The following is a 24,748-nucleotide window of genomic DNA, read 5'->3' as shown; positions in this document are numbered from 1 at the left end:
GTGAAAGCATGAAATAATCACAAATCGTTAACATGTCTTTCTTTCCTCAGTTTTGAGTAGATCTACTTAAGGACTGCTGCATCCCCATCACAAAGACTAACGCAACACGTGGCTAAACAACCATAGGTGAAAGGAGAAATTCACTGGATGTCAGAGGTTTGTGAGCTAATTGAGGAAGTTCATCTGAGCCAGCTTACCTGAATTGTGACAATAGGTTTGAGCTCCTCGTACTTAATCTTCACAGCTTTAGCTGCTCTCCTGGAATGTTCCTGTGTGTCTGCAATGACTGCACCGATGATGTGACCAACACAAGTGACCTGCAGGCCAGATTTGGACCCATCATCAGTTAGTGTGTATATACACAGTAACTGCAAGGCACATGTTAATTCTCTTCGACTCTTTTTTTTCCTGTAAGTTTTTTTTTCTCTGCTTGGTCTACATAAAGCCAACTTTTAATAGTATAATAGACTAGTAGCTGAAACAGGCCTTTTATGTCCCTGAGTAGCTGTCTGAATGGGATACAGCCATAATTACTTGTAACTTGACAAGAGATACCGATCACAGAGAGCTCTTGGAAAAAAAATGAAAGAGTGTAAGCCTGCCCAGCAGCTTGCAGCATAGAGGAGCACAATGAGATAAAGCAGAGGGGCATGGAACAGGCCTTACTGCCTTTGGCATATTGATTTCTATTGACTCCAGTGCAGCCAGGATTCATCTCTGCATATGACAAAGGACTTCATGGGACAATGTAAGTACTCTTATCTCCTGGGCTGCATGATTGAAAAAGTCTATTTTTAAGCACATACCACATTCTCAGCAAAGACAGTCTCGTCATTAGCGATGCCAGTGATGTTACTGCCAGGAACATCCTTAGCAGAGACAAAACACACGAACCCAGGGACACTCTGGGCTTCAGATGCATCTACAGAGCTAAAGAAAGAAAGCAGGAGAACCAGTGTTATTATTTCTCATTTTCTTTCCTTATGAGACACCAATAAATCTACAGATTTGATGCCATGAAGTCTGGTCATGCAAGAAAGGAGTTTGTCATAAGGATATCACACAAGACTAAGGCGGAGAGGCAACAAAAATCATTTTAATTGAGTATTAATCACAAACAAAACGAAGCTCTAAATAAAAATAAATAAATTTGTGAAAGGTTGCTTTTTGCTATATTATTTACATGGGCTACACATTTGTCTGGCTTTACAGAGGGACTATTGCCAATAGAAGAGTTGTGGCCTTGTTTCTGCTGAGTGATTTAGCATCTTCTATAAATTACTGCAATTGTTTCAGCACTCTTGTTTAGATTCCTGAAATTTTGGAGCCTGAAAGTTGTTGTTTATACTAGTGCACTACAGATGTTTAAAAAAGCATTCATATGTGAATGTGAACTCTTAGGCAGCAGGAGCTGAAGACAGTGCTACTTATCTTATGAAAATTCACTTTCCAACACTTCTGCAGTAATGCCTCAAGAAGAATCCCCCAGTTGATTCTTCTAACAACACAGAGGCAGATAACTTCTAAAATATATTTTGGTAGTCAAAGGCTGACTCAGGTGAGGTGGATGTTCTCAAAGCCAGTGTTTTGGCCAACAGACTCATAGGCTGAGGCACTTCTGTCACCCAATAAAACATATTGCCACTTCCTCCATGGAATGACACAGACATAGTTTGAAATGTCAGCGTGCAGTGCAAGTGCAAGAGAACATGCACAGCAACCTCTAGAAAACACTGCACTCTGTGGTAATAGGCATAGATAGGATGCTTTCTCTGTGGCCTCACCTGCGCTGATAATAGTAACAATGCTTATATGCTTGTGGTGCTCATCAGGGACCACACTACAACACATGAGATTTAATCATGATGACAGAACACTTTGTTGTAGCTGGGAGTCAGCTACAGCATCAGTGCACCAGTGACCACTGTAAGCTGCCTGCCTTGTGGTTCTACCACTGTGGGAAACCTCTAGGGAGGAAGCCCTAAATAGGGGCAGGAAGTATTGTCTAAGGAACAAACAACACATCTCAAGACTATTGAGGGAAGCAATGTCATGCCACATCAAAGCAGAGGAGGATCTGAAGAGCCTCAGCAAAAGTACAGTCAGTGATTGATCAGTGCTGCAGTATAACAGCACAAAAATCCTGTGGAAGTATTTACCAGTCAGCATGGACTTTTTAGAGTTTAAAGTCACCTCGGTTATAAATTCTGCAACAGCCATGCAGACAGGACTCACAGTTAGTTAATGCTAACAGGAGCAGATTGGCACTGACACTAGCAGGAGCAGAGGGACATACAAGATACAAGCTAAATTTTTAAAATGGATTTACACTTACAGGATTTTAGCATGGGCTTTGGTGCTGGTCACCAGTGTGAGATACAGCTCGTTCTCATAGTGTGGGATGTCATCACAGTAAACAGCCTCCCCACATGCTTGTTTGGCTGCTGAAACATGTACCAAAGGCCGGCCCACCATATCTTCCACCGACTGTCCCCTGGGCACTTCCTAGGGCAAAACACACTGCTCACTTCACTGCTGCTAGAGCAGGGGACAGAAGCAGTGATGGGAGAGTAATGACAAGGTAAGACATTCTAGAAGGATGTGTAAGGGGGCAAGGACTCAGAGCACGGGGAAAAGACAAACAGGATGGAGTGGCTACACAAAGAACAGCAGGGAATGAAGTGGAAGGGATCTTTGAAACTGACAAGGAAGAGAAGGTTTTGATATGACAGCTCACAAACTTTCAAGTTCTGTATTCTCTGTGCTAAAGAGGAAACGAACAGAGTTGGGCAGTGACAGGAAAGAACACTATCCTAAAGTAAGGAAGGGATGGAGACCCAATTACAATCCTCAGTAACAGCAGTATGGAAGCTCATGTGCTGTTTATACTCAGGGAAGAAACAAGACAAGAAGCACTGCTTAAGCTAAAGACAAGCCTGGACAATCTGGGTACAGCAACTTACTTGGAAGAGCTGGGCATTTGCAATGGGATCCCTGTGAAACAGCTCTGTAGCACTGATGTAGTTTGGGGGGACAGATTCACACAGACTGTTCTGCCAGAGAATATTAAAGACAGTTATCTTCCCAGTCAGTCCCTTCCTCGCATTCCCCAGTCACCCAGTTTGTGTGAATTACAACTCTTCCCCACGCTTTCCACACTAAGACAGCATACACAGCTCACCCTTCCCCAGCAACACTCACAGGGCCATTCCGGTGCTTGTTCAGTTTCTGAAGGACAGTCAGATAGAATTTGAAGAAGAAGCTGAGCGTGAGCGTGTGTCGGAATTCCACCATCCCACCAGGTGCAGAAGGAGACAGGGCCATCTCACTCGCTAACAAGCGGCAGGCATCCTGCAGCAGCTTCTCATTCCAGTCTCTGAAAGGGAACAGTCAGCCTTTCCTCAGCCCTATTATCAGGACAGATCTCCAATAGACAAGCACATTCAGCAAGGAAATAGCTCTCTGAGAGCCCAGTAAGGACCTCTGAGTGCAAGGGGTACTGGAAGAAGCAAGGCATCATACAACAAGCAGACTGCTGCAGAAGTGTAATAGCACTTCTTCCACTTTCTCCTGGGTACCATCAGAGAGAATGATCAAATGGCTTCTGTTAAACTTAGTGCTGTTCCCATAGTCACGCTTGCAGACAAAATTCCTACCTGCCAGTGAGCTCTTGGCAAGTTTTTAGTGCCAGGATGGTTGTAGGAGCCATTCCACCATAGCTCAGTTTGACCTCCTGCACTTGGCTGGTGCCATGTTGGAACAGGACTCTCATTCCACAGGTTACAATAGCAATGTCATCCTCCCTGCGGTACGCCTGCTTGAAAGCTGAGAAGTATTCATCCTAGAAGACAAAAATATTTATTTACTCCCTGTCCTGACATATTTTAGGGCATGGAAAAGGGCAAGCTGTTAATCTATCCCTACACAGATGAGCTATTTCAGGCAACTGTATCGAGTAGATTCATCCTGCAGTGCCATGTGGGATATATTTGTTCAAGCAGCGTTATATCTTATACAGGTTGGAAAAGACCTTCAAGTCCAAAATTCGCATGATCTCAGAATTAAATCTAACATATTAGATCAGTGGTTATTACCCAAGACAGGTCTGTTTGTGAAATGCATTTTGGCAGATCTGCATACAAACTTCCCTCAATGCAAGGAAAAGAGCCAGGACTGGTCTCTTTTACATAAAACATCTTACTATTCCTCTGCAACCTCTTTTTCCCAGGCGTCCAAGCTGGAAGCCTGATCAGTAAAACTCAGATCCCTTCACCCCTTCCCTTCTTGCTCTATTATAAGTCTTTGAACCTTACAGGAAGTGAAATCAATAATCACAAATGGTTCACAGTTCTAGAACGCACCAAACTAATGAATACAATACTTACTGTCAGTGTGTTACTTAAAATCAACTCTTAATAACTACTCTGAATCCTCTGTTGGATTCCTTGGGGGAAAAATATATATATATATATATATCTTTTAAATGCACCAGCAACTACAACTCACAAAACTCAGCAGTTCTCCTGTGGCAGTAAACAAGAGATTAACATGCTACTGATCAAACCCAAGTGATGGTGTCACCCTGGAGTCAAAGAAAAGTCAGTTTTTCCTATTGCCCATGCTGCAGACTATGACAAATTCCTCTTCCAGAAGTCTGCAGATTAGGAGAGAAATCAGATGTCTTTGCACAGCCATTCTTGAGAGTTGGCTGTCAAGTTCTTTCTTGAATGCTTCAGCCAAGTGACCGCACAGCATAGCGGTCTGCTCCAATGATCATCTCTAATCTGAAGCAGAAGCACTGTAAAGAGTAATTCCTCTATTGCTGGCAGTGAGAGCAGTTTCACAAGGAGCTGGTTTTGTGCATTGAGATCTCATTACTGGAGATATAACTGAAGTGTGTTTCATTTCCTAAATCCAAGTAATTAGTGGGCAGCCGGCAGACAATGGCAGAAGAGCATCAATAGCATCCTCCCAGTGAGGACACTTATGCTGTTGCAGTTGTTTAAGTAACTAGCTTCCAAAGGGAAGAAAAAGCAGCCTACTCTCTTATAGCACACTTCAGAACTTTCCAGTAACATGATCATAAGGTGGGTAAAAATCACCTCCACTTCTCACAAGACACTAAGTTTTCTAGGTAAAGCATCCTGTGGGAGAAAAGACGTTCACTTATTCTCCATCACTAGGACTATAGGCAACATAAACACTGTCTCAGTTGCCCATACATGCCCTACCTACCTCATGGTAAAACAAGATGTCCCCTCTAAACATTCACAGAGAAAGTTTACAGGCATTAGCTGTCTCACAGAAAAGCCATTTACTCGTAAGAGCTTAGATAAGCCCTCCTCCTCCTGCCGAGACAAGAGGTAACACCAGGTAGGAGCACACTGAGAAACTCAAAGCTCTAAAAGATTCGTAGGCAATATTTGCAAAAACATTTCCATGTTAATTTTTTTCAGCCCAACACCACGGACTATAGAGCCACATTATACATTAACTGATGCATCTGTTGTGAGGATAACACAGCTCCTGAAGACTTGAGCACATACCAGAACTATGGGACACCCCTTGAAGAACTTTACTCTCCTTGGTTTCATGCTTGAGAGCAAAGATCAACCAAGACAGCAAGAAGCTCAGAGTTCAAAAGTTGTTTTAGTTTTTCAGATGAGCAAGCTCCACGTAACCTATGGTTCATGCCATTGCCCTACTGGTAAACATTTATTCCATTTGTGAAACTTCCATATGAATGGCATAATGTGGCATTTTCCATCAACTCTCTCAAAAACGTGTCTCATTTTGAGAAAAAGTGATGCTCCTTGCAGTCATCACAAGATCACTGAACAGTTATTCAGATATAGGTATTTTATTTATGGCATTTTTATGACTATGTTCCCTTAATACTTAGATACCAAAAAAAAATAGATTTTTTTTTAAGAAAGAATCGCCAACAACTTAATTAGTTCTACTCCCTACTGTGATGGCATTTCAGTCTAATTGACGTTTTCCAGTTAAAGAACAGATGCGTTACTACATTGTAAGACTCAAGGACACACACTTGTAGTCTCAAGCTCTAAAAAGGGAAATATTCTCACAAGCAGCAGATTACAGTCTGATGTTATCTGCCCTAAAGAAAAAAAGACTTACATCATATACCCTGAATCAGTTATGCAGTTAAAGAGGAATGCTCTATTTGAAGATAGTTTTGTGGGCTCTTCGAAGCTGCAAGTCCCACTGCCAAAATGCCATGATAAGCAGTCCTTGTTTCAGTCCTGCAAGACAAGGACACTGAAACTGATCTTGCCTTTTATCCTTGTATTCTTCCTCATTTCAGTTCAAAGATACAAAACAGGAACCTCAAAGCCAGAAACTTAGCTTTACATCAGGAACAGCACCTTTGCTGCATCATTTCACAAACAGAATTTAGAAAAACACATTGGCACTTTTCACAATAACTGAATATGCTCAAAAGCCCTAGACAATAAAGTGAAGCTTTTATTTCTTGAACCAGAAATCTGGGCTTGCCACAGAGCCCAGTTCCCCTTGCTTTCTAGAAAGAATATGTTGCAAGATTTTCACCAAATTCTTTATTCACCTGCCGATCTGACTGAGATTACATAAGCTCAGGGGACCAATCTCCAAGGAACAAGTGTCTAATACTAAAATTACCATTCAGGTAATAGTGTTTAACTCCGTGGATGCTGAAGGCTTTTCTACTAGCTTACCTCCTTGCTGTAGGGTATCTCAACAGAGAGAAGTACTTCCTCAGGCTTAACTACAGTTTTTCTGTATCCAGTGAAAAATTTCTCATCCATTGTGATAGTCCTCTTGCCCTCTGTAGAGCAAGGAGAGATCAACAGTGAATGAGTATTTCAGACAAAGAATGGAAAGAGGATTTGTGTAGGCTGAGAGTTCTACCACATATAATTCTTGATATATCAGTTTTCATTTTCCACTCATTGCATTTTTCATTGTTTCACCAGATCAGGATTTCTTCAGCTTTACTTTGATCCTTACATAATCTATGACAGTTTTGATGTATGTATTGTACATAGCTGCATAAGAACTGACCTGTCAAGTCTTCCTTACCTTCCTTTATTTAACTAAAGTTGAGAGTCTGGGTGAATTAGTTTCTATCATTTCAATGCAATTCCCTCCTTCCCCTTTCCACATCCTGCATTCAAATATACTACATGAGGAACCACTGAGAAGATGGAATATCTCTCAAAAATAACCATATTTGAAGAAAAATTCTACCTAAGAGCAAATAAATTGAGACATTTAGATTTTTTTCTCAGGAGGAAGAAAAAAAAACAACAGAATTCAGCCTTTGTTTCAAAAATCCACAAGAATCAAAGTATGATAGCGTCAGAAATAATTTAATGCCTTTTTTGTTTGTTTTCTCATGAACAAACATCTTATACCAGTTCCTCAGTTTCTGTAAGTGAATGCACTGTGCCAGAGATTCATTCTGGCACAGAAGTTCAAAACTCTTCAGGAAGCCAGTCTTAGGTCTATCCCAAAGACTCGAGCATGAAAAAGGGCAAAGTCCTCCAAAAGTCAAACAAATAATATTTTAAGCATTGCTAATCTGTACTTTCATGTTCTCATCTGACTCAATCCATAAGAAAGAACTGATGACTATTCCATGTGCTTCATTGCCATGAAAACACGTAACTTACCCACTGACATCAGAGTCATTTTGCTTCCACTTGCCATTAACACAGGATTTAAGTCGGAGATTGGGCTTGCTGTCATTATGTTCCCACCAAGAGCCTAAAGTGATAATAAATGAGTTAGATAAATCTTAATAATTCTCAACATCTAATAACAAGACCTTACAATCCTACGTTACTCTACACAGGGTGCCTTAAGGATTAACTGGGCTTGAGTTCGTTTTGATAAGCTTTCTACTTACTCAGCAACTCTTGGCTGTTAATTAAGTAGGGATATACAGATATGAAATACACAAAATCAGTTGTCTCATTGATACTAACATTTGACTGAGTCAGTTTTAGCAGTAGTCTTTGGGTAATGTATCAAAACAACCTTATGCTCAAGCCACATATGCCCAGCAATGTCAAAATTCAATTGGTGTAGATGGAATTAAGGAAAGATCCATAGAGAATCTTTTCAGTAACATTCAAGAGGCTGAGTTTTGACTGCAGCACAAATATATTGAAAAATTAGATCTGGCGTTAAATAAAGGCATGCTGGTGTCCTAGAGCCAATAGCAAGTAAAAGAGTTTCATTGGAAGGGACCTTCAAAGATCAAGCCCAACAGTTTGACCCTTTCTGGGCTAAGCAGAAGTTAAAGTGCATTAATGAGGGCATTTTCCAAATGCCTCTATATCATCGTCAGCCCTGAGGCACCACTTGCCTCAATAGGAAGCCTGTTAGAACTTTTGACCACTCTCATATTAAATAAATTTCTCCTTGTACAAGGAGTATGAGAAACACCAGTGCCGGATGAGGGAGGCCATCTCTCCAGACTAAAGTCTCATTTCCCATACTCCTGAGCCACTTACTGCAACGTTCCTGATCTGTGGCCCTGCAAACCACCTCAGCTGTTCAAGGGCAGCCTGGAAAATCTCAGTTTTGTAAGGAGGAAGCTCTGCCACTGCTTTTCTCAGCACCTCTTCTACTGAGCTTAAAGTACAGGCAGCACCAAAGGTGATCCCTGTAGACAAACAAACGAGAAGGGTTATTTTTCTTCTCCCTAAAGTCTGAGTACAGGAGGAAAGTTATAACTGTGCCTACAAAGCTTAGATGCCAGTGGATTTAGTTAAGCAGCAAGGATTTGAGGAAAGCACTCAGTCATAGTGGAGTACTCCATATGCAGTGCATGTAAACATCACATCCCCAGAACAAAATTCACCTTTAAATCACAGCTCATGCTGGTACCGCCTGCCTCTTATATGATGGTAGCCCAGCATCCATTTACTGTAGAGCATGGCCACATTCACTACATCATTTTCAATACACCTAATTATTTATAAGTTTCCCTGCTTCCATCATAAAGATAAATGCTTCACTAAGTCACGCAGACTGTCAAATCCAGTGTCTTTTCTACAGTTACTAATTTAAAAATCTTTATAAAGATTGCCTGTTGAAATCCATTATTAAGCCAATCTATGTACTTAAAATATAGAATCATAGATTGGAAAAGATCTGCATGATTATCTAGACCAACCACCACCTGCCACCCATATTTCCCCACCAAACCATGCCCCTTTAGCACATCTACATCTATACATTAATATACCTTCCAGTGAAAATTATCTTTGACTCTTAAACTATTTATACATGTCTCTCACTTGGTCACCTGCATGGGAAAAGCATGAAAGGATGTAGGAAATTGTCTTTCTATTGCACTGGAGCTCCCACTCACAGAGCAGGTATTGTGTCCTTTTTCCTCACCTGTTTCAGTGTGCTGAACAGCATTCATTTCAGGGATCCATGCTGGTGCTAGTATCACTGGATACAACATGTTCTTCAGCCTCATCTCAATGCCTTAAGGAAAAGTAAGAATCCTTCAGTTACGCATAGGTGATGAAGAGCCTAAGTGGAATGTCTCCCATTGAAAGGATACCAGGCCCATAAACAAATCAGTCCATTGACCATCTAACATACAGACTGCATACAGTCATAAAGATAAACTAGAATCCATTTCCCACTAATAGCAGAATCTTCACTGGGCAGTTTTAGGCTATTTAGTACTTGTGTGAGCTGGCTATTGTCATACATCATCCTTAGGGAAACAAGAATTAATACAACAAATGAGACCAAGATGAGGGGTTGTCTCCTGAATTAGTTGTTTAGAATAATAGAATTACTCAGCATGTCTTAACTCTCTTTCACACCTCTCATGTTTGCAGAGTTACACACTTCGGGGGGGAAACCATGAAAACATGTAAGATTTCAAGGTATGAGAGTTTACTTCCTGGAAATTTTTCAAAATATAGGTTTCACAACTTAATTATTTTCAGTAGAAAGTCATATTGTGTCACTCCCACTTCTCAAAATCCCACAGAACAAGCACAAAAAAGCTCAGAGGTCTAGACAGTATCTTTTTTCCCCACTTGACATAGTAGATTACAAGGAAAAACTTTATCTGTGAGGTTTATCTACCTGAGAAGAAAGTTTGTCCAACTTGAAGTTTAGACAGCTATTAAACACTGGTGACTTTAAAGAGCTTTAAATTTGTACTGTTCTTATGAAGTATTCCACAGAAAGCACTCCAACAGTTGATAACGAGCACTAGCTTTTCTTCTTACCCACTTCCGTGTTCCCTACAACAAGCTTGGCACTGGGATATTGGGATTTGAGTGCCACTAGTTCCTGGAGAGTTGTAGGCTGGATCCACATCACACGTTCTCCTTTGAAACACACCTGCTTCTGTTTTTTGTTTCTCTGAGTCTGCAGAAAGAGAATGCAAAAGGAGTTCAGACACTATGGGAAGCCAAGAACCCCTGCCACGTGACTGATGAGCACTCAAGGCATCCACACTAGGTTGGCAGTTTGTCATTCCCCATTCTTCTGCTGTCACTGACTGAAGCCTTTCACACTGACAGAACTTTTTCCTTCCTTTTGGAGTGCTACTCCAAAAAATAAATATGGATGAAAAAATAAACAGGGATGAAATATGGAGAGAAACTAATCTTACCTATATTTTGATGTAAGCCAGTTAGCTTTCTACTCTTGCTATACTGAGTGAAGAAAAGTTGAATTAAATAACTTCCTGAATGCACCAAATATATATTCAGTTATATCCTGCAATTCCTTATTCTCTTCCAGCATTACAAAAGGATCTCAGGGTCATTAGCTCAGACATAGTTGTTCTTATAGCAGAGATACACATATGAGCTAGTAAAGTGAAATCCACACATCAGCAGCTGTTCTCTCCAGGGATAGTCCGTGGCCAAAAATGAAGGCTTCCCAAGAGCAAATACATATGGTGACAACAGAGAGTGCAGCCTGCAGCAGTAGGTACTTAGCCTGCATACCATTTAAGCCATCCTGACTGGCAAGAGTCTTTCATTAAGAAAGAAAGATTTATCCCCATGCTGCTTCATTTTATCAGCCGTCTTTGGCACTACCATTTCATCAGGACAGAGGGGTCATTCAAACCCCGTGTGGAAAAACAAAGCCAGTGAACCACATATTATTTCTTTTTAAAGTAACTTACCATTAACTCTGGTGGGAAGATTGGTTCCTGTGTAGGGTCCAATGGCTGGAATTCAGAAGAGTCAAACAGGTTGGACGACATCATCATCTACGGAAGAGATAATGCAAATAACTGGGGGGGGCAGAGGAGAAAGCTATCCACATACATCCATCATTTCTCTTTTCAGTCTGATACCTCTTACTACTTCACAGAGCAAACAAGAACAAACTATGAAAAGATACAGCCTAGTCCAGTGTCCCAGGTTTTCCAAACAAGAACTTTCTGATCAGATTACGTCAGGTCAGAAACCTTAACCTCAACACACACACGTTTTTGCCATTAAAAACATCATGACATTTACATTGGTGTGCTAATTGGCAAAGGTAAATTTTAGGAGGCGAGACAAGAATGAAAGCTATATCAGTCCAAACTACTCTGCATAAATTCAGATTACAAGCACTGGGCTTCAGCACAGAGTAAAGCAAAGTTAGATTCACAAACACTCAGAATAGAGAACAAAGTAGTTGAGGAGGACTCTACCACATTCTCTTCTTTTTCATTCATGCAGCAGCCTGGGCCATTGGCTTTTCCTCCACAGCAACCCCCGTTCTGAAGAGAAAACAAGCACACTTCAACTCATCTGGACAAAACTAGAAAATTCAAACTTATACAGAACATATTCCCTCCCTCTTATCGAACCCAGACCACTGACATTTTCAGTAACACACTTTCCCTAATAATTCCAATGAAATAATACCAAGCAGTTGTTGCTGGAGTACTAGGGGGCTGGACTCAATGACCTCTAGAGGTCCCTTCCAACACCTACAATTCTGTGATACCACAGAAGCCTGGATTTTCCTAACAAAGAATCCACAAGAATTTCTTGGATTTTTCCAAAGAGTTTAATTATGCTTTTTCCTTCCTAAATTAATTTTACACTTCTATTATATTATGTTCCAGTTCCTTCTCGTCAGCCTTCTACCATTCGTACCTCAACTATTACATAAAGCGTGATTAACTCTTATCCTCCACATATTCCAATAGAACTCCAATAGTACAATGTCCTGGATGAGTCATTAAATCATTCATCACTGAACTACCAAGTTTTGGGAAAGATCAGTACTAGATAATTAACTTAGAGCTGTTTTAACAGAAAGACAGATAGCTGCAATGTACCAAATGCTGCTAGCACCTTGACTGCAACTGTCACCATGCTATTTCACGTAAGCGTTGCACCTCACTGACGCAGAAGGAACGCATATTTCTCAAAGCCATGTCATGAGGTGCTGTGCTACACAGGACATAAACAATGGCAGTGTTTTCCAAGAGACAGGCATTCAAACCAGCTCAGATGCCTCTGGATATCTGCAATACAGTGTGGCCAGAGGACTGACTTATACAAAAAATTCTATTAATATTACATGGCAAATTTAGGTTCTGGCTATTGAAGTTCAGCTTACCATGCTATTTTCTCCTTTTCCACAGCAACCAGTGCCATTGGCTACTCTGCCACAGCAGTTCGAGTCCTGTGGGGACAAAAACTGTTCTAAGAGAAACAGGCATGTTCCCAGAAAAAGAAGCAGAATTTATTCCCTTCTGAGAGATTTCCCTTTCCCCACCATTATGTGGATCTTATCAAGATCTTGTTCACTACCCTCCCCCAAATACTGCAAGTAAACGAATTGGTTCTGCATTTTCAGTGCATAAAGCACATACAAAGGGGGCAAAAGTTGAACATTGTTTGCAGTATGTGTATTATTTTCCTTCATCTGATTCCAGCTCACATTGTATTTCAGAAGAAGAGAGAAAGCCAATAACCCTCCCTTCCAGAATGTTTTGAACATGGTCTGAAACCACTTACTACAGCAAAAGTCCTGTATCCCTCCAGAATGGGTCTGTATCCTGTACATCGACACAAATTCCCTATATAGCCAGAGAAAAAAGATAAAAAATTAGACTCATTTAGCTGAATGATTCTTCTTTCAGAACATTATGTTGCCCTTCATTATAGAATGTCAAATCTAGATAAAGCCATCAAAAATATTTTGGGAGGAAGATCATTTCATAAATAATTTTGGAACAATCTTACTGCCCCTTCTCACTGAAACCTTCAGTTGAAATTAATTTAGAAAAAAATATTCTGTCCTATTCAGTATTCATTTACCTCAATTGTGCAAGTCTAATCAGCACATCAACTCTCTAGTCCTTTAACTACAACAGGATTACTTTCCTTTGCATTCAGCTTTCACTCAGGCTGCAGCCAGAGGCCTTGTAACACTTCTAACCTCAGAAGTAACAGCATCCTGTCAGATAACTTCAACAATTGGATTCTGCCCTAGTTCATCATGTCTTAGTCCTGGCATCTGGCCCAAATGCTGTCACTGCATGCTCTTGTGCCCAAGATGAATTGGTCTTCACAAGACATGGAGGTTCTTATAAGCCCCAGAGGCACTAACCACATAATTTATCATGTTAAGATCAGTAAAGGCCTAATCAAAGACTGAGACCATTTATCACTGCTTCAGGACAAACAATGAGTTTTTGTGGGACTTTCATAGGCCAATTTTGTTCACTTTATAGCACCTGACTAGTCTCCCAGAGGAAAAGCTGGTACTTAACCTCAGAAAAATTGTCTGTCTTCAATGAAGTGTATTAAACAAAGTTGAACTTTAATCTTATTTAGGGAAGCAGATGTTAGGAAAACAGCATAGAATGTACCCTTGCACATCGTGGGTGTTACCTTGGAAAGCATCTTCTATGTCCTCCATTTTGGGTTTGGGTTTGTTCCGAAGCAACGTATACATGGACATAACAATACCTGGAGTGCAGAAGCCACATTGGGACCCATGACTTTTTGCTATTCTCTCCTGGAAAGTAACAGCAATCATCAGCTCATGATGTCAAAGCGAGTACACGCTTCTTGCAGAAAAAGATATCAGCACATTTCTGCTTAAAAAACAGAAACAATCTCATCAGAAGTGCTGAGATCACCTTCAAATGTTCTTCGATGAGTCATACAGCCTGTGAAGAAGACTTCAAAAGGGAGAGTATACTGAAAAACTTACATATAGACTTCAGCCACCCAGAGTAGTTGAAAATAACCATAAGTCTCCAGAAAGAGAAGAGTTCTTCAGATTTGCCATGCTAGAAAGCTACCTGTACAGACCCGAGATTGAATTTCAAAGCTTAGCTGGTTAGATCCTTCAGAGGAGGTAGGGAAAGAAGACAAGTAAACAAAGGTCAGATGAGCTGTCATTCATTCATGCATGCCTAACTTATTTTTCTCTTTGTTGTTTACTGTCTCAGCTTGATGTTGGCAGAAGCCCTACCCACTGTACTGACTGAAATGAATCACAGCTTCCCTTAAAGGAGCATATTTCCAGCAATGTTCAAGTTCAGTTCCATTCCAAGTGCAATACAACACTTTGCCAGAAGAGCCAAGCCCTTCTATTCCCATCACTCCCTCCTATCACTTCAGGTTCTTAACTACACAAGATCAGAATCAGAATCAAGGTCGTTCTTGGAAGGCCATAACAGAGTCAAGACCTAACTCAGATTTACTGGCTCCTGGTCTGTCAGCTTTCAGCGTACAGACTTCCAGCACAACATCAGTTTCTGTTGCAGGATGTGAACCAAACAGAGCCCCATGACCTCAGAACAAAAGTGTTAATACTTTGGCCAAGATAACACCAGTTAACTTACTAGTTTTCTAGCCATTTCTGCAAGTAATGATAACCCATGCAGAAAATCTTTCTTTTAGCATTATAATGAAGGTTTCAATACACTAGAATATGCTCAAACAAAATGTAAACGTGAATACAGGACTCAGAATTTAATGGTATTAATAGCTTACCTGGGCTGGGTGCAGCCTGGACTTTGTGTTTCCTATGCCTTCAACAGTAGTTACAGCTACATGATGCAGAGCACAGATAGGGAAGAGGCAAGCATTGGCAGTATGGTGGCTAAAATGATAAATTAAGGTCATTTCATCCAACAGTGCTGCTCAGCAGAGGAAAAACAGAACCAGGAGGGCTGAAAAGTACTCAGAATCCATGGCAGCAGGCAACAGGAGAGCTTTAGTAGATGCAGTGCATACATTGCAAGTCAAATCCTACAGCACCTAATCAGACAAAGTTCTTAACAACTCCACTTGAATACTAAACCAGCTATGCGTAAGAATTTTCGACCTAGATATTTAAACATCATCACTGCATGTTAAGCTACAGAACTCATATAAGTCATTTATGGGGATAGACTACAAATACCAAGATGTTATACAATTGGCCTTGCTTGCTCACAGAGTTGCCATAAAAGATTTTGATCTTTTACCTAAAAAACATTTCTTCTATACAGCATGTGAGAGGAAAAAATCCAGGGTAGCAATAAAACAACTACAAGAACTTGCTGTTTTATTTCTTTTATATAAGGATAGATGTAATGACCCTGAAGATACTCTACCAAAAGTCATATTACTAGATAGAAGCAGTGAGATAGTCCCAAGTTAAAGCACATCCAGCATTATTACAGGTATATCCATGATTTCAGGGCTTTCTATTCACCACAGGAAAACAAAAGAAAAAATGAATAAACCTGGGGCTTGTCCACCCTGACTGAATCTGGAGCCACTGCAGATATTTTAGGAAAAGACACTCAACCAGGGCTGTGCAATGCTGTTGGAAAAAATACTTTTCTGTCTCATCTATCTGAAACTATATTCTGATAATGGAAAATTATGTTTTGGCAGAAGCATACATTATACAGCCTTTTTATAAACAAGCCATGCCTGGCACACCAAGAATCTGGAACTGTCCCCATTTTGCTTCACACCATGTTGAAGGGTTCAGATTGCAAAGGATACAGGATTTTCTTCTGGAAGGGATCATACTTGGATATCATAACAGTGCAAGCACCACATCCACCTTCCCCACACCCCAGTTTGGTTCCACACAGGCCCACTGAGAGTACAGGAATCAAGGAAAACATGAGGAAAGTTGGAAAAAAGCCCTCTCAAACAATTGTCAATAAAGTCTTAGCAACCATTTCTTGCTGGAAACTAAGCACTCATTTTTCCTACTCAATGTTAACTTAGTATAGGCAAAGTCTTCAATGTTAGCACGTGGTCTTAGAGATCAACATCTCAGAACATTTAAAAGATTCCCAGTTACCTCCTTTGAAGCTATTTGCATTCAGCATTAATGAGTTTAGGCAGAAAAGGCCTAGAAGTGAGAAGCATACACTGGGACAAAAGACAGGCCACTATTTTCCCTCCTAAACTAAATCTACCCAAGATACAACCAGACAAAACAGAGCTGCTGATAGATTTTCCTGGAAACCCCAAAGAGGAGAATGATTTATATCTCTGTACTTATCTCAAATTTCAGACAACTAGAACATGGCAGCAAAGATTAAATATGTATGCACAATTCTTTTGAAGGAGTACACCAACACAGACATGAAAAATGTGTACTGTGTTCACTCCCAGATGGTTTTAGACAAAATCTCATTAAACATGGAATGACACTACTTTCTGAACTAGACCTACTAGAGCCAGCCTGGTCATCATGGTGATAGCTACCCAGCTCCTGAAGCAAATCTGACTCACTCATCACCAGCCACATGCAGAAGTCAAACCCTTTGCATCCAGAAACACAGTATGCAACAGAAACCCTTTCCTCTAAGTCTACATCGATAGATCATTCTAATCTTGCCTATGATAAGCACATCATAGGATAATCAAATTATTAGTTATTATCTATATAGTAGCATCTAAATTACTGGACAACACAGACAGCAGCTCAAGTGACTCTAGTATTTCAGCCAGAAAATTCTTTACAGTTTTCATGAAACAAAGCTAGATTTCCTTCAATTAAACAGTCGTCTCTATATTTGTATCTACCATATTCTAATAGCTAGCAATTCTGAAATCTGCTTTAAAAAAAAAAAAACAAACTAATTGAACATTTATTTAAAGTATCTGATTTGCAGTTTTCTGTTCTATAATCTCAGAATATCTGCTGTAATCTTTCCCAGCAAGGAATAATACCAGAGCACTGCCCAGTCTGGCACACAAGGCTGAACAGTAAGCAATTATGAAATGCCATAGGCACGTGAAGACCTCTGTCATTTCTTCTGGATACATTTTCTTCGTAGATAGGTTAACAGAGTCATTTCTGGGTCCACACCTTTCTCCACCACCTGCAAGAAGGAAAAGGTACTTTTACACACAGAAAACTTTACAACACAGATATGTTAGCAGGAAGGAGGAAGTTTGGTCTTCTCAGCTTTTCCAAATCAGGGAATAGAACCACAGATTAACTTCTCCTTCTATCTCAGTGGTATAGAACATGTGAATCCAGACACAACACTGCTTTGAACTTACTGTGACAGGGAAAAGCTCATATAGATCACATAGGGTGGAATTCTTCAGCTGTGGCATACTGAGGTAAATCCACAAAAATCCTTCACCAAAAATAGCAACCAGAATTATCAGTGAGCAGAGAAAGAATGAATTGTTTCAGACTCAGATTTTGAATTCTTGACATCTCCACCTCATGCCCATCATCACGGGAAAGAGACCGCAGAAAAGAAACCAACCAACCACGAAACTGTAACAGGGGTATTAACTGTGCTACAGGTGAAATAGAAAATACCAATGGCAAATATCATCCCTGATAATGTTAAATCAACTGGTGTTACACTGGTAACTGTCCTAAACGTGGGAATGTAAAATTACAACCAAAGAGGTGTTTTCTCTGCAGATTTTCAACGAGCTCCATCCATTAGTGAACAACAATATTAGCAGTTAACTATTAAATATAAAATTAGATTTTACTTCGACCTCTACCCCATGGCCAGAAACCAAAGTCTGCTTTTGCCTCCAAATGGCAGCAAAGCTCATTTCTCTCTTTTGTTGTTATTAATAGTGTCAAATTCACCGTATGCCAGAACATAATCATGTACTCTTGGCTCTTACACTGTGCAAGTCCTAAGAAAAACAATTACTGTTTTTTAAGCTAAATCTCACATTGGCAAAAACATAATAGATAAATCAACCTTTCCCAGTTTTGAAGGGCAGATCAATACAGAGGCCACTTGTATAAGTCTGGTTTTTTTGCTGATAAAACACTTTCACACCCTCTGCACTGCTTCACTTCAATGCCTTTGACACGTGACAGGCTTGTTCTCAAGAGACAAGGTCCATACTTCCTATTTGAGTTCACATTTTTACAACCATCAGATAAAGTTAGCTGCTGCAAAACACAAGCGTTAGGAGTTTATATTTGGTTGGTTGGTATTTGTTTTCCTTAAAAAATAAAATAAAAATCCTTCCTCTGCACTGGGCATAATCTACAAGGAAACAAAGTCCATTCTTCTAGCTCATGGATGTCTCACTCTAAACCATACAGCACTTGTGATGCTTCTATTCAAAGCAGAGCGATCCCCATTCCCATCTCTCCTGTACACACAGAAGTCAGTAAGAGCATGTATTGGCCTTCTCATGGCCACTGGTTAAGAGTAAGCATGTAGACCCCTCTGCATTAGTCCAGTAAACAGGCAAGTAACTCCAAAAGAAGGCTACTGTTTTCCCCATGAATTTTCACAGGCATTTCAGAGGTCAAAAGCCTTCCTGAGAAGCTCACATCCTTACCATCAGCTGAGTGTCTTCCCCAGGGCTCCATCAGTGACCATAGCAAACCCCTTTCAAATAAGTTCCTAACATATCCAGGCACACAGAAAAAGCTTCTGAACAGTTTTCCAGATGGTTAAAGGATATTTCTATTATTCTATGGTTAGTTCTAAGAAAACATATCAAGAATGTTACTTCAAAGTTTCCAAGAGCACTCCATTATGTACTCCAACAGAGCAATGGAGGGTTTTGCCAAATGGCTCCTAGTTGGGAAGTTTTCAGTAAGAAATTAAACACAAGCTTAAGACTTCTTTCAGCAAAGCACTTCACCACTCAGCTACACATACTTTAATAAAAGCACTTAAGTACATGCCGAGTCCCAGCAGAGCCAAATCTTTGCCCAACCTTACAAAAAAAGTGGCTTCCACTATGCAGAAAGACATGTCACGATAATCCACACTTACATTCCAACTAAGAGCCCAGTTTTCTACCTCAGTAAATTCAGCTCCTTCCACTGGAGCTGGCAGAGACTTGGGATCAGAGAGAGCTCAGAGTTTGGAGGACATTCTAGATTAGACTAAATCTCACGAATGAGAGCACGGAGTCATTTCTCAGCACTCACACTCCTGCTGGGGCAATGTTTATTTATGAGTCTCTCTTGTAGATCACACAGTAAGATTTTTATTTTTTACTGCTCCTGCCTTTTGTTCATTGGCACTGATGTTAGTTCTGTCCTTCAACACATCATTCCTCCAGTGCTTTGTTACACTCACCTGCTGTGATTTGTTCTTAAGATATTTTAAAACCCAATGGGTGGGGACAACAGCTTCTCTTGTCTGATGCCCAGAACAATATGATTCATAGCTCAATATCTAATCCATCATGACAGTTCTTGCTCACCTCCCTCAGCGCCCCTGTGCAGAAGGAAGCTGAACAATACCCATTGTCTTCAGCAAGATTAGGATGATCCTGTTTGGATACTGCTATCAAAAAGAAGATTTCTTCTTTGTCAAGCTGCTGGTTTGCTCTTTTATTGTTGCTTTTTGAACCAAGCCCCATATTGGGGAACAAATCATATGGAAGGCTAAATTTTGACAAAATGGAAATGGTGGATGCTGCTGCATGCAGCAGCCTAAAATTTAATCAAATGCCAATTTGTTTAACATTAGGAAATGTTAGGAGGGCGCTGATATCCAAATGACCTCTTATAAACTTGCCCTGCATTGCTGTGTTTGCATTATACATCTGTTTTCTACTCCACGCTCTTGCATTTCATGGGCTTTTCCAAGAGGGGAGTTGAACTCATTTCACCATCATTTCATGTACAAAATTTGGATCTTAAACAGCTTTCATCTGAAATTTTCTCAGTCCCACCAGATGAGGAGGGGATGTGCAGAGTGGCAGCTGAGCTTCCTGCTCTCTGCTCCTGCCATCAGCAGAACTGGGAACATGCAGGGACACATCAGACACTTACCAGAGATGAGCTGCCTTGCAGCAGGCTGGTTTGCACTGTATGCAATTGAACGAACTCAAAACTGTGCATCTGCTAGTTCTGCTCTGAGATGGGTTGCTTTATCCCACACAGCAAGAGAGAACAGCAATATTGCAGGTCACTTTGTCATTAGAACATGGAGCATCTAAACTGGAGTTCCAAAATCAGTACTTGAGCAAGATAAGGAAAGGAACAAAAAGATGCTGAAGTTTCCCAGATAGCCAAAAGCAAACTAAGGTTTCCATCAGCTACTGCCTGAAAATGGAAAAGACTTCTTTCTGAACAGCTCCTGTCACTACTCACTCCATTAGAGACAAGAATAGAAAGTGAAAGGTTTTAACAGCAGATCAGGCTGGTAGGCTGTAAAGGCCTCAGGGACCTTGCAGTCTGAGAATGAGCATTCCTGAAGTTAGAGGTTTCAAATTCATTTACCAGGGAAAAGGATTGGAACACAAATGAATAATCTGAGTGTAACCACATGATGTAAATCTATTGGTCATGAGAATGTTTGTTTCTGCTTTAAACCAATGCATTGAAAATCATAATTCATTGTTTATATAAGATCCAGAGGGTCTCAAAGCTCAAAAATCCTGAATTCTGGACGGTTTCACCTGCAATCATACATACAAAGGCTTTGGAAGAGCTTTAACATGGTTTTCTACATAGACCTCTGAATAGTCAGGTTAAAAATACAAACATTGAGTGTGTTTGAACTAAAATTGCACACAACCTGCATAAGACAGACTTATCAGTCAAGGAAAACAAAATTGCTGCTATTCATAGAATACATACATAGAATAATAGAATGGCTTGGGTTGAAAGGTACGTTCAAGATCACCCATTTCCAACCCCACTATGTGTGTGTTGTTTTCCATCATACCCCAGGCACCAACTTGGCATTAGCTGTGTGCCAATCTTCACTCTCAGTGAAGGGAACAGGTGTTTAAAAAATAAACAACCCTGAATGCGAAGTATGCTCAGCTGCTCTGAGGAGACTTTTCTTGATGTTATATTACAGACTGGGCTAATATGAGAGTAGGATTAGCTACCATGTATGTCCCTACCTTATCTTATCAACTGCCTCTTATCGTGCTGTTTTGTACCATTGCAGAATATCAGCAGCTCGTTGACAACATCAAGCTGTCACAGATTCATAAAGCAGCGACCTCTCTGCTGGCCATATTATCACAGACTTCTTGACTTGAACACGCAGTTGACTCCACGTGGGTGGAGGCATATTCTAACTTGCTACCTGCTGTTTTTGCAGCATCCCCAAGGGACTTCCTGCAACCTCTCTCATTACATAATCTCTAATGTGCAGTGTATTGCATAATCTCTTATGTCCCAGTGACAACAAAGAAGGGAACAGAAAATAAATGCCAGTGGAGGGTGAGAGAGGAGCACAACCCGGGAAGCCTCTCCTCTCCCATCAGGTGGAATCTGCTTCCTTGCTAGCACTGTGGTTCCACATGCAAACAGGGGAGGATGCTGAGACAGCCTCAATGTGTGGAAGGAGCTGGTGCTGCTGGTAGCATCACTGATCCCTGCTGTTTCTCTAACCAAGGACTGTCAAGGTCAGATTGTGATAAATCCCTGTGTACATGCACAAGGCCAGATCCAGTGCAGAGTTCTGCAAACAGAGAACTGTTGTTTTATAACAAGTGTTGTTCAAGAGCACAAGGGGAGATGCCATTCACAGCAAGTTGTCTAACTTCAGGACTCAACAAGGGAAGATACAGAGGAAAGTAGATACTGGTTGGTTTCAGCTGTCAGCTTTCAGGGCTAAAACTGCTCTGCCACACATTCGGTGCCACACCACACGCAGAATCACAGAATCATTACCATTGGAAAAGACCACTGAGATCATCACTGACCACAGCCCTCAATGCCACATCCATAGGACTCCCACAGAACCAGTTTGCTGCAGTTCAGTCCTGATTAGTAACATATGAAACAAGAAAATGTGTAATCTGCTCCAGGAAGATGGACTTTTCTACTGGTGTACACAGAACAATCCTTCTGCAATACTTGAACAACCTCACAATGCTGAAGTATCCACTATATATACAGGAATTTGTTTACTAACGCCTCGTATCTGACAATGATGACATGCTAGTTTTGAACCAAAGATGGCCTGGCACCAGAACAGTGGTTTTCTTCCACTAGGGTATACCAGAAAAAGAATACAAGACAGCATACTCAGCCTGTATTGAGCTTGCATTGACATGTTTATGGCAGCCCCCTACAGTGAGACTCAAAAAATTGGCTTCTACCTCAGTGTTACACTCAAGACTGCTCCGAAGAAATTATAACCCATACTATGTACATTTCATTCTTCAGCTATGAGTTGGACACTTAGAGAGAGAACTTTAAGCTCTGAACGTCCCAGTACCTCAGAAAGTTCAAATTCCAATCTATCCTGGGACCTAAATTTATAATTAAAACACTCCAATTGTAGCAACAATCTTAGCCACATTTACACATGATAAAATTAGCAGGAAAGATAACGACAGCAAAACTGCTAGGAACCCTGTGCCGGTCTGCAGGGCAGCAGGTAGAGTTTTTTAACCAAGTAAGAATATTGTGTCATCCCCTAAGGGACTGAAAGCTAATTCTGAGAGAACTGCTCTACTACTAACTGTCAGTAGGTGATCTGCATCACTGACAGTGCATCCAAAAGAGTATCAGTCAATGGGGTTTAGTATGTGAAGAGTTTGACAGCTTCTTAAATGGGAATGGAATGTCAAAATTACTTACTGAACATAGAAATTTTGTGGATACTCTCATCCAAACTACCTTTTCCAGATCTGTCGTAATTACTGAAAGTAGCTCCAGTAGAAACGCCTCCACTAAAGCCACTGCACCTTTTGTTTAAAAGTAATTGCCAAAAAAAGGTAAAATGAAAGTTATAAAGATACACTGCTCTCTGAATAATTCACAAACTAAGGTCAAAGAGGAAAGAAAAGCCACTCAGCAAAGCAATAAATAGCCCTCACAATTTAATATCTAACAGTGACCAAGCTATGTGTGCTGCTCTTAGAAAACTTCATAGGTAGAAAAGCCAACCAGAAGAAAAAGCAATCAGCCACAGCCCAGCAGCAAGCCAAGCAGAAAGCTGGAATCTTCCTTACCTTTTTACCATTCACAAAGAAAACAAGCTCATCCCCTGTCTCAGCTGGAGCCATCCTGCACACCTTCCAAAATTCACCCCAATGAGACAACAGGTCACCCCTCCAAGAGCAGCCCTAACCCAACAGGGAAGCGAGCACCAGTGACAGAGCAAGCGATGCGTGTCTCAAGAATGCCTGACTCGAGTTCTACACCAGCACCCTGCGAAACCCCATATTATATAAGGGCCAACAAGGAGGCGTGCCAGCTGCTTTCGGTTGGTGCTTCTGCAGCAGCAGTGACAGAAAAAGAAAGAGCAACATGGCCCGCCCCTTTCTATAGCAATAGATCAGCTCAAATCACAGTTCAGCTGCATTCCCTTCACACCATGCTGCCAAGCTTGCAGGAAGAGGAGCATGCCACTGCCTGGTGCCAGGAATTCACAGCCTTCAGGAATACAGTGCAACCTGCAGGGAGAAAGCAGGGGCTGAAGGGGGAGAAGAGTGCTCTCCAAACTTTTCCTTACTGAATATTGACAAGAAAAATCCTGCTTCCCTTTCTGTATGCACAGCCATTCAGCTGGCATGCACTGTGCAGTCTCTCCTGGGAGGACGTGCCCATAGAAAAGCTCCTCAGACAGGACATGCCTCATTTCCACAAAGAAGATGCCCAGTTTCCTAGTCCCAGCTTGGACCTGTGTAGTTCTAAATTCTCACAGAGATTCCCTGGCACGGTACTTAATTAAACTAGTAAGGCTGCTGTGCTGAAGATAGGAAGCAAGGGTGCTGAAATCAAAATGGAGGAGATAGGATTAACTTCCCAGCTTAACGTTCCTGGGAGATAACTGTCTTGCTGACAGCAACATCTCTGACCAATTCACAAGACAACAAAAGCCAATTAAATCACTATGTTCAGAAACAGTCTTTCCTTCACTGCTTTGGAAGCATGTCAGTGTGGAGGCTATCCATGAATTATCTTTATCTTTTATCTCGTATATTCTGCCGGTCTGTCCCCTGGGGAAGGTATTTTACAGCAAGTGCCAGTCGCTGTCTAAGCACTTTGCTCAGTTTGCTGAAAGCATAGCTCACAGCAAACTGGTGTTTGACACTGGTTATCTCGACCTATGCTAGCAGGGAACCTGCGCATAGCTGAAACAGTGCTGACACCTACTGTCTGGCAACTCCCAAGGTGCCAGGGGGACGTTGGTAACGTGGCAATTTTTCTTCAAAATTCTTCTGTTGCTTTATATCTGGAGGTAAATTTATAGGAGTACATCCCTCACACAGAGAGAACCCAACTCAAAATTATTCTACACACGAGCTTAATATGCTTAAATAGCCCTTTAATATTTTAAATAATT

General features: G+C 40.9%; 1 protein-coding gene across 2 annotated transcripts in view; it reads right to left on the bottom strand.

Moving 5' to 3' along the window:
- XDH (xanthine dehydrogenase) overlaps positions 1-23,589 on the bottom strand; it is a 39,628-nt gene extending 16,039 nt beyond the window's left edge. Inside the window, exons 1-20 of one of the 2 annotated variants that reach the window (XM_065739536.1) lie at positions 23,412-23,589; positions 17,299-17,356; positions 16,020-16,116; positions 15,015-15,123; positions 13,902-14,028; positions 13,023-13,084; positions 12,622-12,687; positions 11,702-11,770; positions 11,183-11,269; positions 10,272-10,413; positions 9,415-9,507; positions 8,523-8,674; positions 7,677-7,770; positions 6,720-6,829; positions 3,657-3,841; positions 3,202-3,376; positions 2,964-3,053; positions 2,336-2,505; positions 807-930; positions 198-317 (exon numbers count right to left, since the gene is read on the bottom strand). In XM_065739536.1, coding sequence (XP_065595608.1) covers positions 198-317; positions 807-930; positions 2,336-2,505; positions 2,964-3,053; positions 3,202-3,376; positions 3,657-3,841; positions 6,720-6,829; positions 7,677-7,770; positions 8,523-8,674; positions 9,415-9,507; positions 10,272-10,413; positions 11,183-11,269; positions 11,702-11,770; positions 12,622-12,687; positions 13,023-13,084; positions 13,902-14,028; positions 15,015-15,123; positions 16,020-16,116; positions 17,299-17,356; positions 23,412-23,465 — 2,184 coding nt within the window. In that variant the 5' untranslated portion in view covers positions 23,466-23,589. The remainder of the gene's footprint in view (positions 1-197; positions 318-806; positions 931-2,335; positions 2,506-2,963; positions 3,054-3,201; positions 3,377-3,656; positions 3,842-6,719; positions 6,830-7,676; positions 7,771-8,522; positions 8,675-9,414; positions 9,508-10,271; positions 10,414-11,182; positions 11,270-11,701; positions 11,771-12,621; positions 12,688-13,022; positions 13,085-13,901; positions 14,029-15,014; positions 15,124-16,019; positions 16,117-17,298; positions 17,357-23,411) is intronic. The other variant, XM_065739537.1, reaches the window with a different exon arrangement.
- Between the last annotated feature and the right edge of the window lie 1,159 nt (positions 23,590-24,748).

The sequence above is a fragment of the Cyrtonyx montezumae genome, unplaced genomic scaffold, assembly GCF_038088225.1.
Source record: "Cyrtonyx montezumae isolate F1298 unplaced genomic scaffold, pur_monq_1.0 scaffold_24, whole genome shotgun sequence".
In the NCBI taxonomy this organism is placed as follows: domain Eukaryota; kingdom Metazoa; phylum Chordata; class Aves; order Galliformes; family Odontophoridae; genus Cyrtonyx; species Cyrtonyx montezumae.
The sequence above is the reverse complement of the archived record's forward strand: the minus strand, read 5'-3'. Positions and strand labels throughout refer to the sequence as shown.